At 34.4% G+C, this 17,382-nt stretch overlaps 2 protein-coding genes across 2 annotated transcripts; one reads left to right on the plus strand and one right to left on the minus strand.

The window, feature by feature from the left end:
• The first annotated feature begins 5,680 nt into the window (after positions 1-5,680).
• LOC102614631 (protein JINGUBANG) lies at positions 5,681-7,451 on the plus strand. Its single transcript, XM_006476615.4, has one exon. The coding sequence runs from the start codon at positions 5,984-5,986 to the stop codon at positions 7,202-7,204; it is 1,221 nt and encodes a 406-aa protein (XP_006476678.2). The 5' UTR covers positions 5,681-5,983; the 3' UTR covers positions 7,205-7,451.
• Positions 7,452-9,245: 1,794 nt separating this feature from the next.
• On the minus strand, positions 9,246-11,488 carry LOC102614338 (uncharacterized). The gene is made up of 7 exons (XM_006476614.4): positions 11,206-11,488; positions 10,934-11,129; positions 10,582-10,691; positions 10,386-10,464; positions 10,225-10,292; positions 9,858-9,924; positions 9,246-9,561 (listed from the first exon to the last, which is right to left on the minus strand). The coding sequence occupies exons 1-7, from the start codon at positions 11,473-11,475 to the stop codon at positions 9,449-9,451; spliced, it is 903 nt and encodes a 300-aa protein (XP_006476677.3). The 5' UTR covers positions 11,476-11,488; the 3' UTR covers positions 9,246-9,448.
• Between the last annotated feature and the right edge of the window lie 5,894 nt (positions 11,489-17,382).

Consider the following 17,382-nt stretch of genomic DNA (forward strand, 5'->3'; position numbering starts at 1 on the left):
CCGCTTCAACAATTTCGTCAGTTTAAATTTTGGAGCGAACTCCGTTAAACGCGCGGGCTGATAATCCAACTGCTGACGTCGGGTTTATGCTGGGCCTTATTGAATTTCGGCCCGGAATTTCCTGGGCCCAAATGCCAACTTCCAGTCTTCCACACAGGGTTTTTTCTTTTTTTTTTTTTTGTTAAATGAGAAAATTAAAGCTAAAACTAGGGATGGCAATGGGAAGGGGAGGGTAGGGGACCAATCTTTCCATACCCATCCCCGATATTTTGCGTCCCCTCCCCATTCCTGTCAAAATTATTTGAGAGAATTTTCATCCCCTTTCTAAATAATAACAGGGAATCCCCAAGGGTCCCCGATCCCCGAATAACTAATACATTTTTTGTTTTCAATTTTGAGTTAATTATATTAAAATAAAAAATTTAAATAAAAGTAAAGTTTGAAATATATCTTACATTAATATCCATTACAAAAGTCACATACATTAAATTAGTAAGTAACGCATCATGTAAGGGATACAAACTTCTTTTACAAACTATTGTGAATAAATTAATAGTGCAATACAAAATTATTACAAATAGAATTGAATTTAGATTCAAAATTAACTTTTTCAATGGTGGCGTAGGCACTTTATAAATGTGGACTATTCCCTTTACATCACAATAGTTAAGTCGGAGCAAATCAAGAGCAACTGTTAGATTAAATTATATTAGATTAGATTAAATTAGCTATTAAAATTGTGATTCGTTGTGGGCAATTATAACATCTAAAAATAAATAAAAAATAGATTTAAGTTTAAAACATTTAATGAATATTAAAATCAAAACAAAATTTTTGGGCTAATAGAATTTACCCGGTTTTTTTAATGTCCTAAATAAAAATTTAAGACTTTAATTAGTTAATTAGGCCTAAAAGTTTAATAATATAAATATTTTGATATTTGTTATTTTTATCAATATTTATAATTTTATTATTTATTTATTAGTAATTTTAAAAAATAAAATTAAAAATTAAAATGGGAAAATTGGTAGGGGATGGGGATTCCACCTCATCCCCGTCCCCTCCCTAAATAAGAAATTGGATAAAAAGTTTTCCCCATCCCTTCCCCGAATAAGAAATTAGGTATGAAATTATCTCCATACCCTCCCCGAATGGGGAAAATCTCCGAGGGTACCCTTTCCCATGAGGATTTTTACCATCCCTAGTTAAAACAGCTAAAAGTAAATGAAACTTCAATTAATAGTAAGAAAAAAGGTAGATTTGAGAGAAAGAGAAGAATCATGAATGAATGGACCCAAGAAAGAAGAGGAGGAGAGCAATCGAAAAGTGCTCTCTTCTCATCTTTTTATGGTCGATTTATCATATTAATTTGTTTAATAAGTTTTAATTTTACATGCTGGGATTTGCCAACCTCGATTATCCTTACAAATGTGTTAGATGATACTTGAGGTTTGCCGGGTACATAGACTTCCTTAGATGTTCTTTTTTATGTAAGCTCTTCCTCCTACTTTGATAAAAATAATATTTCACTTAATAATTTATATATTTAAACATCATTATTTACGTGAAATGCTGAACACAAATTAAAACTACTACTGCTAATAATAATAATAAAGAAGTTGACTTGTTTATGATGATCGCAAATTGGGTGGGTTCAAAGTGAAAGTTATTTGTTTAAGAATAATAAGTTTGACTATGACCTTCTTCTTTAAAACCCAACACATTGGCTGCTTTTTGAAAGATAAGAAATGAATGGTTGATCCATGGCATCTGTCACATGCCTTGCAATAATGTTACGATCTCTTCATCATGGCAGCTCTAAGAAACTGGAAAAGCCTCTAGCTTCTAGGTAGAATCAGGGTTATAAAATTTAATTAAGCAAATAATCTTGCAACAGTGAGAGGCTACGGATATTGATTCAAGCACGAAATCATCAAGTTTGGTGAACAAATTGTCATCGTCAGTTCGGGGACCAACAGACAATATAAAAGATAATGTTTTGCAAGTTGTGCTAATGGTATATTATTTGGAAAGGAGATGACCAAATCCCAAAAGGGGTGCTTGTATTGAATTGACCCCATTAATTTTCGTCATGATGTATGAAAGAGGAAACCCTAATAAGGAAAGAAAGTTTGTCTTTTGAATATAAATATCGGTAATAGTGTTTTAGTAATTAGGCTTCCGTTCCCATGTAAATGATCTCTGGCCGTCAACGGCCCCCAAAAGCTATTTTATATAATATATTAGAGTAATTAGGTTTCGATAAAGTGTTGTTGTTGAGTTGTATAACGTAAACTTTTAATGAGTTCAATTATAAGTGTGCTTGTGTTACTTATTTACACCAATCTTCAAAAGAGAAAATAAAGGAAGTTTTTATTGCATACGAGTGGTGTTTGAAAATATAATATTGTAACTAGCATGTGTATTTTATTTATGCTGGAAGTATGTGTTGTACGTACAATGCTCCTAGTTCTTCTTTGAAAACTCTAAATTTTTCACTGTAGATTCTCAGCTTAATTTTCATGTGTTGTACAATGTATATATTATAACTTGAAGATCATAAACCATGTAAACGAAAGCATGAACTATTTTTTTCTCAACAGATAATGTGGAGGGATGAATCTACAAAAAAGTAGTTATATTGTAATGGTTACACTATATTAAAGTGTACGTTGATCTAATTTTTATTTTAAGAGTTTAAAATGCATGTTATAAATACACGTGTGGTAAAAAATTTCAAAATAGTTTGTCAATCAACTATCTAATACTTTTAGAATTTTTTTCACTAATTTCAATTCAGCACCGATATTCAGCCCACACTAAGCACCATAATAAGCATTGAGCGGTGCGTTTTGGGTGCAATATAAAAGTGATTGTTGAACACATGAGACACAATACACGTGCAAATTAAACACACGCATTCTCCGTCACTCTCCCGCTCATTCACACCAAATCCACATCTTACTCAATCCAGAAAATCTCACCTGCTAATTCTCCCACGCCACTTTCTGTTCTAATTGTGAATTCTCCCTCACGGTGCCTCTAACCAAAAATCTCACAAAAAATGAGTATGTTTGAAATAAAAATGTATTTCTAGAACTAACTGGATAATCGGATAAAATACCTTTGTGAAAACTAGCAAGAGTTTTCCTCTCAGATTCATTCTGAAGCTGTAGCTCAGTTGTGTTTGTAATGGAAAAGAGAATATGTAAGAGCTTTTGTGGCTGCAAAAACTTTTAAAATAAAACTTAAAATTTAAAGGGTTACAGATGTGGTATTCATATATTATTGGCCACAATCTTGTTAACTTGATGGGTCTACCGTTCCTTGCATTCAGAAGAGCCAAACCCTCAGAGTTGTAACATGTATCCACCTCATCCGCTTCAAATTTGAAATGCCAAACTACACTTGTCTGTGCAGCAATTTTTTGAAATTGTCTTTAATTTCATTCTTATGAACATTTTTTTTTTTTCTCACAATCCAAATTATTAATTTAAAATTTCAATATTTTTTTATTCTTTTTTTCTCACCAGCTGCGAAGAGACCCACGGCGAGAGAGAGCGAGAGAGAAAGTGAGAGAGAGAGAGAGTAAACGAAGATCAGAGAGAGAAAAGATGGAGAAACAGAGAAAGAGATCGTTGACGGAGAGAGTACGAAGCGGTGAGATTTGCGTGAGAGAGGTTGCGCGTGTGTTGTGGTGCTTATGTGTGTGTCATGTGAGATGGGGTGACAGAGACATTTTATGGCGCGCCAAAAACGTACCGATCGGTGCTTATTATGGTAATTATTGTGGTATAAGCGTCATTTTTTATTTCAATTATAGCTGCTCCCATAAGCGAATTTCTGATTCGTTTCCTTTTTACTTGAATCAATATAGAATCCAAGTTCTATTCGAGTAGCTAACGTCAAATTAATACAACACTTGTGCTCTTGTTTCATCGTCGTAATCAGGTTGAAAGTGAAGGTATGACATAGGCAATGATGAAATCAGACGAAGATAAACGGTAGCATGCATCTTACAGAGGAAAAGGGGAAAAAAAAAAGGGTTGTTGTCCTTAGCTATAGACTGCGATTAATCGGCATGAAAGTCAAAAACATGAACTAATGATAGAAAATTTGTGATGCCAAATTGCACTAACACATAAGAAAAGTATCCCAATACATCACTCAATATAAAGAGGCTAATTACCAACCAATTTCCTAGAAATTGAAGAAAGTTGATAAATGGTATAAATACATCAGCATCCATGGCACGCGCAATAGTCCAGCAGAGTATCTTAATTTGCCGCCTAAAAGTGTTTATGGGAAGATGAATCAACATGCAACAGGACAGGCTATTGATATTGCATTACATTAACGGCTTCAAAATTTTCAAGCGCCGCATCATTCTGTGCTCCATCTTGGGGCCTCTGATCAGTGAGTTAAATGTCGAACTACCTCTCAAGTCACGATCAAGAAATGGATTCCACGATGTTCAGATAAAGGAAAGCGGACACGAAACAAACAGTACTCGCAGTTGCAAGAAGCCATTGTCGCGATCGGGGTCCTACAATATTATTCCAATTCCGATATTTTGATGTCTTTAATGAAGATGAGAAATGATAAGTTCAAAGCCATAACGTCGCGTTTGGCAAGTTTGGAAAGACATGAAATAGAGAAATGAAAAGGACTAATTGGCTGTGGGGAGAAATAGAACAAAAGCCGATTTCACAATCACGTGGGTCTGATTCTGACCTGAATTATGATTCCACCTATGAACCCTTTCTCTATCTCTTATCATCTGACCAATAGATTCAACCAAAGAGCACAATTGCAATCATCAAAATCGTCTGGACATGGAGGATAGAGCCAAGTGTCGCAGTTAAGCACAGTGCATGTGGACAATGTATTTCGCATTCAGTGTGATATATTATGTATTCCTCTCCAACAGCGTTTCAACTCTTCTTTCTGAACCACTCGAAACTCTCAAATAAGCAAAACTCATTTCTACTGCAACTTTTTAATTAATTATCGTCGTGTTTGTATTAAAAGAACACATTAGAAAAATATCTACCATTATGTAGCTTAAAGATTCATTAAGCTTTTAAATATAGACTCTCCTAAAATGAATCAAAAGTTAGATATTTGTCATAAAATGTACACTACCATGTGCCCATTATGACTTGTTTTTAATCGAGGCCAAACTAAAATACTTTAAGTTAATTCACCCTGCCATTAGTAAGAAGGCAATAAAATATATGGACGATGAGTCAATTAAGAAGGTTTGATGCAAAGCATGCTCGATGGAGGGAGCATGGGATCGTCATCCACAACTTATATAACAGAAATAAAGAAAGATTCATCAAATCAAATGTCTTTTTATATTAATGCTTTGAATTTTTATAACCCCGACAGGTGCCAAGAATTAGGTCATTAAGATATGAACAAATAGAAGTCCATTGGCCAACCTATGAGTTGAGTCCTGCTTCTCAAATTTGGAGTCCTTCCATTATCCATAAAACAAATCAGTCCTAATCAATGATTTAGCCCTGCATATTTCTTAAATCAACTTGGCTATATGTATATATGTTTTATACCAATTTAAAATTTCTGCATAATTATATAATTATAAAGTTGCAGTCCTTCATTCCCAGCATGCAGTGGAACACAAAATAACCACGTGATGAGTCAAAATTTCCCAGCTACTAACGAAGGCCCAAACATTGCACTATTTTCCAGGTTAAATTATAGCAGTCCCATATATGGAATTATCTAATTAATTTAATCCCTGTTCCCTGAAGAGGAGTTCCATCGTGCCATTAATTAGAATAGTGTAAAAATGGGGCCAATCTTTCCTCCTTGATCACTCTATACCTATTCTAAATTACCCTTTACTCTCAGAGCCAGCTTCTAAATCTCTATATATATTTTAATTCACTTCCCTTTCATTCACTCTCACTCATATGAATGATACTTTGTTCCCGTGTCCACACACTCAATCACCATGCCTTGTCACACAAATTATGATTTCCAAGCACCCTGTAATAGCTTTCAATCACAGTCGTCATCAATTAGTTCCCAGCCAAGCCTTCCATCAGTTCCTTCACTCACCTCACACTCACTATCCCACCGGCAGCAACACAATCTTTCAGTCGTAGACCACCACTGCCTCACCACTCTCAAAGGCCATAACTCTTACGTATCATCACTCGCCCTCGCCGGCAAATTCCTATACACGGGCTCCTCTGACAACGAAGTTCGCTCATGGGATTGCAACACTTTCAGCTCGGAGCTTGATCAAGAGTTTCTAAGTAACAATAATATTGTAGCCGTAGGCAAGGGGGCGGTCAAGTCCCTAGTTGTGTTAGCAGACAAGCTGTTTAGTGCTCATCAAGATCACAAAATCCGCGTATGGAAAATCAATAACCAAGAGCCTGATCATCAGAAATATACCCGTTTAGCCACGTTGCCAACGCTTGGTGACCGTGCTATCAAGCTTCTGATGCCTAAGAACCACGTACAGATCCGCAGGCACAAGACATGCACTTGGGTCCATCATGTGGACGCTGTCTCAGCACTCGCCTTGACAAAAGATGAAACACTTCTCTACTCAGTGTCATGGGACAGGACGATCAAGATTTGGCGGACAAGCGACTTCAAGTGCTTGGAGTCAATAACAAACGCGCATGATGATGCAATAAATGCAGTGGCATTATCCGATGATGGAGATGTTTACACAGGATCAGCTGACAAGAAAATCAAAGTGTGGAGGAGAAGTCCTGGAAACAAGAAACACTCTTTAGTTGATGTACTGGAGAGACACAACTCTGGGATCAATGCTTTGGCGCTAAGCTGTGACGGGTCTGTTTTGTATTCAGGGGCGTGTGACAGATCAATAATTGTGTGGGAGAAGGAGGAAGATGACGGCAACATATTGGTGGTCGGTGCCCTCAGGGGCCATACAAAGTCAATACTGTGTATGGCTGTGGTGTCTGATTTGGTGTGCAGTGGCTCTGCTGATAAAACTATTAGAATTTGGAGAGGAATTGATAGAAATTACACTTGTTTGGCTGTTTTGGAAGGGCACAGAGGCCCTGTCAAATGCTTGGCTGCGACAATTGATAATGATCGCTGCGATTCATCCGATACTAGTTACCTTGTTTGCAGTGGAAGCTTAGACTGTGACATCAAAGTGTGGCAGATTTCCTTCCCTCTTCTTCGGTGAACTTTTCTTCTGGCGATATGTACATAATGCAAGGAGATTTCGTGTTTCTTTTTCTCTACTGTGTAGTCTTTTTTTTTAATTAATTTACATGGTGACTTTTGAAAAAAAAATAGAAAGCTTTATTATTGAAATACTGTACCGTGATTTGGGTCTAATTATTTACTTTGTTTTCACTTTTCACCATTGGACATTGCTTTTGTTCAGCAATCGTAATTGTTTCTCCTTGCCTTCACCGGAAATTGTTTAAGGTATTAATTTATTCTGATAGTTTGAAAATGATACACAGGCATGGTGGTGGTGTTTTTTTAATTATCGCAGCCAAGTCTTTTATTATTATTAATTTTCTTGAGACGTTTAGCTGAACTGCAGGATTCAAAGCGACGGCCGGCGGTTAAAGTCACCAAATTGTACCTGAAAAGGTAGATTAGCGATGACTACAATATTGATTCTTCCTTAACTCCATGATAGCTCGCTTTGTATATTTATTTGCTTTTAAATTTTTAATAACTTTAGTAAGTTAGACTCCTAAGATTGTACTGTACTGTACTGAGCATTTATCAGAGATCAGACCTGAAAAAGACGAGTTTCCCTTTCTTATCGAGTTTCTTCCAGAAAAGCAGAAGCAAAAAGCAAAAACTTTGTCAAATGAAAGCACAAATTTTTATCATTAAAACGAACAAATAATTAAATTCATGTGGTAAAAATAAAATTCCCAAAAATGGTAAGAAATATTCAATTAGAGTTAAAGTCATGTGGTCAAATTCCCAAAAATGGTGAGAAATATTCAATTAGAGTTGCACTGTACAGACGGTAGGGAAAAATAATCACATGCTAATATCAGTGGTGTTGTGCACAGCATATCAGACGGGCGTTCAAACTCCAGAGCTTACCAGTACACACGAATATTGAAAGCTGTAAAATATGCTCACAGTCACAGATATTCTTACAAGTGCCTAATTCCACCAAACTAAGAGAAGATAACTTGATAAAATAAATTATTGCTTACGATTCACCTGAAGGCATTTTCCTCAAGAAGAATTTGGCGAAACAAATAGAAATTAATGAATTTATATATCAGGCAACTCCCCACCGCTCACCATCTTTTCATCCTGGAAAAAGTCATTGCCTTTTAAATAATAAGTGGGCCTGAAACAAGATAATGCACTCCCGGAAAAAGAGCATTGACCCCTTGAAACAAATAATGCTCTGCCAGACTACTTTATTTGGGAAAAGAAAGAAATAAAACCAATCATACAGAAAATGCAATAAAAAAGTGTCCCAAAAAAAAAAAAACAAAATTAAACACTAAATTCAAATGGGTTCTTTCTTTAACACAAGTAGTGATTAACAATATGCTGATGCAGAAGTCTCATGTCATGGAGATCTGCCCTAAATATCTTTTGCTTAATCTATTAGGATTATTGACATTTTGACTCTCTAATCTAATTACAAGTGGATGCAAAGGTAGGTAAAAGTCGTTTTTCTTATGGAACCATTCTTCTAACCTTATTCATTTTTCTCCACCGGAACCAAAATCCAATCGTCTATATTATGCAAAGGACATTGAATTGACCTGTAAAGACAACTAGGTAACATTCAATAATTACTGCTCTCAAGAATAACAATAACATAATCATTTTACGTCAACTCCTAGCATAAGCTACGCACACTTGTCCATACCATGTTAAAAAAAATATTAAAAAAAAGCTTGCTTTAACATTTTCGACCTTTTATAATTTCCCTTCCAGGCAGCAATATAACATCCCATTTTAATTTAAAGAAATAAAATGCTATGTCTATTTTCTACTTGGCTTTGCTTACCTTCAGGTGTATTAGATGAATCTTGCACCTGTTTGGCTCTCAAGGTCAGCTCTATATTCTTTGCATGCACAGATGTCATGTACTGTGGTGACTATGAGCCATGCAAATATACTTATGAGTGCACGTGTATACACTGCTAGAAGTTGACAAGCTAAGCTAACAAATGGTAGTTGATCATATTCCTAACAAGCAAGCGAATTTGACGCAAATTTCCAGAAAATTTTATTGAACAGCTCAAACCAATAACTATATATTTTCATAAAAAGGATAGAATACAGCGAGTACAGAAGAATCAAAGATTAAGCTTCTTTGTAACCACCAATATTCTTAATTGTAGATGGTCAAAATCAGAGTACAGAACAGTGGTGGGGTGCAGGAAGCAGAACAAAATAATACAAATGGTAGAGATGGTATCCAATTCAGTCATAGTGGCACTTTTGCTGGTGTCCCTGGATCACGGGGATACTTTTTTGGGGTACGGCGACTTTTTAAACAGACAACAGCAGTTCGTTGACCAAATGGGCTCTGAGATTCCACTATAAACAATTAAACATAAAGGAGTATCAAACATTTGAAAAGTATATGAACAGATTAACAAATGCAAGCTCTGTCTTATTTTTGAAATTTAAAGTTTAGTCTTAGTTAAAACAGAAAAAAACAATATACCCTAGAGTGGTTTTAGATTGAGGACCAAGCTAACAAGGTGAAATAGGGAATATCAATATTATAATGAATGACGACAGTCATCAGTACAGAGCAGGTTCATTGGATGTATATGTATTATCAAATAAACGATAGACGTATAGTCCACAACTGAAAGTAAGAAACAAACCCGAGCACAGTTGCAATAAGGAAGCACCCATCAATTGAACTGCTCTTTCTGAATTTTTGACTTCTTCCTGTCAATACAAATACAAAATGTACAAGTTAGTTCAGGTTGCCATTGGTTGATTTTTTTTTTTCTTTTTTTCCCCGAAAAAAGGAAAGAATGGTCAATGACTCAATTCTTTGTGTCATTCGAGGCAGTTAAAAGCACAACGCAACTCCTTGCAGCGTTTGTACATTCCTCTTAAGTTATCTTCTTGATAAATAAACTTTTGCTTCATGCAACAAGTATACAAAATATGAAAGCAAAAGAATACCTTTTGGATTCACAAAAAATAATGTAATTCAGTTCTCACAGCTGAAGTTATATTTACCTGAGGATCATGACCCTTTGCAGCGATAAATAAGCCTCCAACACGAACCAGAGGAAGACAATACTCAGCTGGAAATCAGAAGTAACAATAAACACCAACTTAGTACTGATGAAATACTTAAAGTTACAGAAGGCATCTTATAAAGATAAAAACATAATTACCTAAAATTCTCATTTCTGCTACTGCTCTGGCAACCGCTACATCATATTGTTCTCTGAAGGATACATCCTTCCCCAAAGTCTGTCCTCTAACAAGATTCAGAATCTATTTTAGCCACTACAATGTAAACGGAGCCATACATTGAACAATCTAAAAGATGCAAATCAGGCGCAAAAGGAAAAATAAGAATAACAATACCTCAGCTCTTCCCCTTACAATTTGAACATTTAACAACTGAGTAAGACTAACAGCATGCTCCAAGAAAACACATCGCTTGTTCATCGACTCTAGAAGAGTTACTTTCCAATCTATCCACATAAATTAGGCAAATGCTAAGTTACAATAATTGTAACATACATTCTTCATGTGAACCACACAAATTGTGGGTCCTATAATTTTGTGTGGTTCACATAAGGGATGTATGTTACAATTATTGTAACTTAGAGGCTCCCCATAAATTATCATTAAACAAATTTTAGAAACAGACAAAATTAATAAATTTGTAGGAAAACTAATTAAATATACATTTTTTAATGTTGAAGAAGACAACCTGGACAAGCAATAGCTAAAACCAAACCGGGAAGCCCCGCGCCGGTTCCAACATCAACAAGCTTAAGATTGCTATTGCATGAACTATCGCAATGTGAAGTGTACGAGTTTTTTATAGGAGGTATAATTGCAAGTGAATCGTCAATGTGCCTTTCCATTACTTCGTTCACGTCTTTAACAGCCGTTAGATTCATTTTCTGCAAATTTTGTTTTCGTTTTTTTAAAAATAAACCCAAATAGAAAAACATAAAAATAAATACAGAAAAGGGATACCCGGTTCCATTGAAGAAGGGCATCGACGTAGAGATGAATCTGTTCTTGTTGGCGCGTATTTAGGGTTTCAAAGTGAGAAGAGTTAACGATTCTGGTGGTAGTTAGGGTTTTTGCACGGGTTCTGTGAGGACAAAACGTGTTTTGGTTCGAAGACGGAAGGTGTTTGATTAAAGTCCTCGCAGAGAATGGTAAGTGAAAGACGATAGGAACAGAAACCCCACAACGCCACGTCAACATTTTCGCGCGCGCGGTCTCTTGGCTCTTTTTCATAGTAAAGTATAGACGTCTTATTTATATTTTTTATTTGTTCTTATTCTGAAAAAACGATTGTTATTATGCTAAATTTGATAAATCTTTATTTTTTAAGCGAAAAAGATTTTTCGACTTCACATTCTAGCTAAGAGTAATTGCACGAGCACATTTTACTTTTGTATCTTCAAAAATAACAAACCGAAATGATAAAATAATGAAATGAAAGCCTCATGGGCTATTGCCCATTGTTAACCTGGACTCCATACAGCCCAGGCCAAGTTCATGGGCTCAGCCATATGCAGTTATGCACATGCCAAGTACTGATAGCCCATGAGCCGTAGCATGGACTCCATTCAGCCCAGGCCTAGTTCATGGCTCAGCCATATGCAGTTATGTACATGCGGACCTGCCTAAAGTACTTACAGAAGATTACAGTGTCAAATGGCACCGGCTTCGGAAAATTTAGAGGACTCAGTAAGTTTGGCTGCTATATTAATATGATTTTTTATTTTTATAATGATAAATTTATTATATTTGTAATAATTTTATCAAAATTATTATTTAAATTTTATATTTATTACATATTATTAACTCTCTCTTTTTTTCTTAATTATAGGTTTTTTTAACAGCGGCTGCAATTTAAAAGTTACAACGCCTCAATTCTAAACAGAGCCTTTCTTTGCTGAGTATTGATATTTGACTACTTGAAATTATTTCAACAATCATATTTTTTACTTTATTTTATTACTTTCAATAATTACCTTATCAAATATATAAAAAAAAACATATATTAATTTTTATTTTATTTTATTCTCTCTCCCCCACTCCCTCTCTCTAACATAACCATCAGTCCCACCACCTATCTTCATCAAAAACAAATTCATCATCATTATCCCCACCACCACCTCCATCATCTATCTTCTTGACCATCAATTCATCATCTCCACTAACATGTAAAGAAGAGTTTCAATGTTCAGTCTTGTTTAATTTTATGAACAGGTGGTGGATATTATTGTTATTGATGATATTAGTGTTGATAATCAACAATTTTGTATAATTTTAGTTTAGAATCTGACTAGAAGTTAATAATTGATTTAAATTGTGATCAATTAAAAAAATTAGAGAGATGAAAAATTAATCTATTTGAGAGCTTAAGACAAAAGAAAATATATTTATTTTTAATTATTTTTCTATTTTTCAAAAGGGCGGCAATTATGAAACAAATAATTTTAATTGAAAAATGGGGATTGGTGAGACAAATTGAGAAGTCCAAATATCACTACTCATTTGCTAAATGTAAAATGTCCAAGGGGCCATGCTATCCCGGCTCTCTCTCTCTCTCTCTCTTTAGTCTTTTGGGTTTGATTCAATTAAAAATAATAATTGAATTTTGACAAATGGCACCCGGTTGGTAAATACCTTCATTCTATGTATTAAACCAATGAGTTTAATGTAGACATGAATTTATATACTATTTAAACGAATAATTTTTCAATAAGAGATCCTTAACCATAATAAGTTTATGAACAAGTTAAAAGATACACATTTCAATGCAACATATTTTATCCTGCATTATATTGATATATGTATTTTTTTTTTGATCTTTTACTTTATCTTTGACTTTAATACGATGAGAGATTCCTGATTGCAAGCTCACTTTTATTGAAACTTCAAATATGCAAATTCTATAAAGTATTTATTATAATTAAATAAAATTAGATATGACAATGTTTTTTTAACTAACTCTTTTAGGACTAAATTAATTCATGGATTGAAGCATATAAAAAATCTTTTACATTTACATATAACAAATAACACCAATAATAACAAGAAAACTTTACAAATAGTATTGCACTAATTCTAAATGGTAACACCAATTGAATTCAAATTTGATTAATAACTTCAAATTAATTATTATTTAAAATAACATAATATCAACTAATAATAGCAATTCAATTAAATGAAAATACAGCAAAAAATTCTTAAATTTAATGTTGTTTGTTTCAAATTTATTTATTTATTTATTTAAATAAGATATAGTAATATAATTTAATTAAAATTAAGACATAAAAATTGAAACTTGCTTTTTACGTCTTTTTTTACATGACATGTTTTGCTTTGCCTCTAATTGTACCGTACTCTTACAGCCTACATTCCCAAACATCTAAGCTGATCAGTCCGGTCCACTTGCCTGCCGTATTCTGCCATGTGCTTGTGCCTTACCCGTACTGTGTCTCGTGCTTCTCAACTCGTTGGACATCTCTAGCTATACGTGTTTGTAAAAACAGAAAAAAAAAACAAAATTCACAAGAGGAAGGTGGTGTCAACCCACTTCGTTAATGTAATGATTATAGGCAGATATTTGGAACCAAACAAGCAAGGCCACATTACTCGGACACTTTTCCCCCTGCTGGTCCCAAGCGGCCGCACCGCCTACTTGAACATTCTCGCTGCTCGAATAATAATCGCAAAAGCAGTGGGTCCAAACTTCAGTAGCAAGATGCAGAAACCAGTTGCTATGTATACAAGCATTATGTCAATAAACTTGGTTTTATATCACTTTCATGTCAAATATTAAATTTACTCCTCACAATCCTTGTTATGTTTCATGTACCGGCCAGTTGTGTGAGTGGACTTGATGTTGCACGTCATAGAAAAATGCTAAGGGTTGAAAAATGAGCACATGTAGAGATGCCCGGTATATAGTCATCTATATAGCTAACAAGCAATATTCATAAAGATTAGCAGACATGAAATACTGTGACCTTTTGATCTTTGGGTTTGATTTTTGTTTTGGAGCCAAAAAGATTTGAACCTCTTTTTCAAAATATTTTTTTACTTTTTTCTAGAATCTCACCTTTGCCTCAAACTAGCTACTTTCGTTTGCCCCACAACATACACAAATATACATTTATCTGTTTTTCCATTTCATGAGAGGAGAAAGTGGGAACCAAAGGCTGGTTCATGTATGGATGACTTTATCAGAGTCAAAATATAAAGTCATTGATCAAAAGTTTATATGGGTGATTTTTTTAACCCATAACGCAACCATTTTGCCTTCTATTCAAGAAACAAAAGCACTTTCAACTTAGCTAAAGGGTCTGTTATTAGTTAAAAGTGAATAATCTATAAGCAGCTAGTTACTGAAAGTTGAGGCAAGCCTTGTTTAAAGCTATCCAAACGGTGCCTTAAACCTATCGCCGAGTTCGAACTGTTTAGTGCTGTCAATCAAAGGTCATCTTCAATTTTTTAAAAAAAATTAACAAAAAGAAGTGCAAACAATTGAGCGATTTTTTAATTTGAGAAGTTTCAGCTCAAATTAATAATTAGCACACCGCTTCAATTGTTTAATACCACTTCCTAAAACAGATGATTTATTGGGTAGCGTTCAAAGGTTCTATCTAATGCATTGAAATTTTCAACCAAAATGTTTAAGATAAGGAATATAAAAGAACGTTTTTGACTGTAAATATAAGATGGCAAATGCATTGAATATGAAGAAAATATTCAGCCCAGATACAGTATATGATCATGACCCATTTCAAAATATGCTTATTTGGGAATCTTTTCTTTCTCACTGTAAAAAACAACGATAAAAAAGAAGGGTAGCTAAGCTGCTAGGAACTTTTTTTATATATAGTAAAGATAAATGGTTTGAGGAACAGCAGCTAACATTTTTGTCTCCACTGCTGCTAAATGGTAATATTCACCAGAGTGCTTTTGCAGGAACCACCCAATATTCTTTCTCAGAGTACCACATGTTTATCTCTTTCTCTCTTCGATTATCTAACTCTGTCATTCTTGAGTTCTATGATTCCTCTGTCAATTTTTATTTATTCAATATTGCTTGCTAGTTTTATAAATATTATATGTGTATGCCCCTGCCAAATTCCCATCTTTAACTAAACCCAATAAAGCTTAAGCATATTTCATCTACTTCATCATATACAGTCACAAACAGCCTTTTAGTACTGTAGCTTAATAAAATATCATTACTTTAATGAATACAAAAGTGAATGAGTTCTGCTGCAACACTACTTATAATATCGTCGCCAAAGCCCAAAACTCGATCCCAGTGGCAGTCATAATTCAGAGATGATTTAGCAATTAATTAGCATAAAAGTCGCCACATCATTTCCCTCTAAATATACTTTTCCACAATGCTACAGTTAATACCACGCCAACAAAGTGAATCTGAAAAAATACTCTCGTTAATTTTCACTCTTGTCAACGCAGCTAGGTAATTTAAACTTTAATTGCATCGAATATTCTTGCACCGATGTGTTTTTAAGGAATGTTCATAGTATAGCACACGCTCCTTGGTACAGCTCTTCCATCTCCATTCTACATGGAAAAATCTCCTAAGTTTTTTGTTCTTGCTTTATGACTCATGATGATGTATTATTGTATTAAGCGTACTAGCCAGTGTAAAATTTAGAATATTTTTAGCAACGGAAATTAATATTAAAGTGAATCTGTTGTACCAAACAGCGGTGGGATTTACATACACACTCATGTGATTGGAGAATAGAAGACAAGGCAGGTACATTGTGTTGCATCTGATAATTCTTTCCATATGAAAGAAAAAATAGGGTATAAAATTTCCTTTTCTTTACAGAACAAGGGCTGGGGTATGAAAAAGCTAGCACCATGGGTTTGGTGATAATTCTCTCACTAAAAAGAGAGAGAGAGAGAGAGAGAGAGTTATAATTAGCTAGACAGCAATCTCTATCTCTATCCCTATATCTTTATATATATATATCAACATTCTCTCTCTATAAGCAATTGGATTTTTCTTCAACGTTTCAACGCCATCACCCAACAGCAATCATCATGCCTTCGTCCTCCTTCCCTCTGACTTACCACCACCATCATCATCATTACCCCCTCACCACCACCTCCACCACTCAATACCTTTCAACCCTTTTCAGTATTCACATCCCAAAACCAAAACGACAACAACAAAACCCACAAATACAAGCACAAGAAGAGCAAGAACAAGAGAAAAAGAAAAAGAAGAAGAAGAAGAAGAGGAAAAAAAAAAAAAAGAGGTTTTGTTTGTATGTTTAATTATGAACAACAACAAACCCTAGCTAACTTTCAAACTTAATGAGTGAAAGGGTCTTTTTGGTGTAAAGGATCCAACAACTCCTCTGGGGAATCAAGCGTCTCGGTCCGATTTATTTGCTAGATCATCATCAAGCAAATCATACGAGTTGATCAGTTACAAGTTTTGTGATCTACAACATATGTGTGTGTTTCTTCCTTAGCTAGTACTTGCTGCCTAGGTAATTAATATTTTTGTGTGGTGCTTAGATCATTTACTTTAAGAAGAAATTTTTAATATTATTATTGTATGGAAATGGGTATTTGTGACTCAAGTAAATCATTTTGATTTTTAATTATCTCTTTCTGATCTCATTCAAATTTTCTTTGCATCATATATGTATATACGTATTTGGGTTGTGTCGGATTTTCGTTTGTATACAGGCTGTTGTTACAGGCACAGCTAGCGATGTTTGAGGTTTCATAAATATATGTATATATCTGTATTTATTTATGGCATATTATGTTATAATGAATGCTTTTTCTTTTTTCTGTTATATATTCTTCAAGACACAAAACAATCATGAATCATATATATATACGGTGCAGTGCAAGAGCTTCCATTTAATTTATACAGCTGATTTGATTATATATATGAGCAACTTTATAATTACCTCGCTGCCTGTTGCAAGCTGCAAGCTCATGATCAAGATGAGGTGCATTCATTAAACTAGGGTTTGTTCTTTTTACGGCTTTTAAGTCATTGTTTCGTTGTCTTCTAAAGATTTATTAATATAATAATTGAGAACTCACATAAGAGATTATTTAGGTCTGTCGAACTTGTTTAATTGTATAAATGTTCAATAGAGAAGGAATGCA

The sequence above is a fragment of the Citrus sinensis genome, chromosome 3 (assembly GCF_022201045.2).
Source record: "Citrus sinensis cultivar Valencia sweet orange chromosome 3, DVS_A1.0, whole genome shotgun sequence".
NCBI lineage: Eukaryota > Viridiplantae > Streptophyta > Magnoliopsida > Sapindales > Rutaceae > Citrus > Citrus sinensis.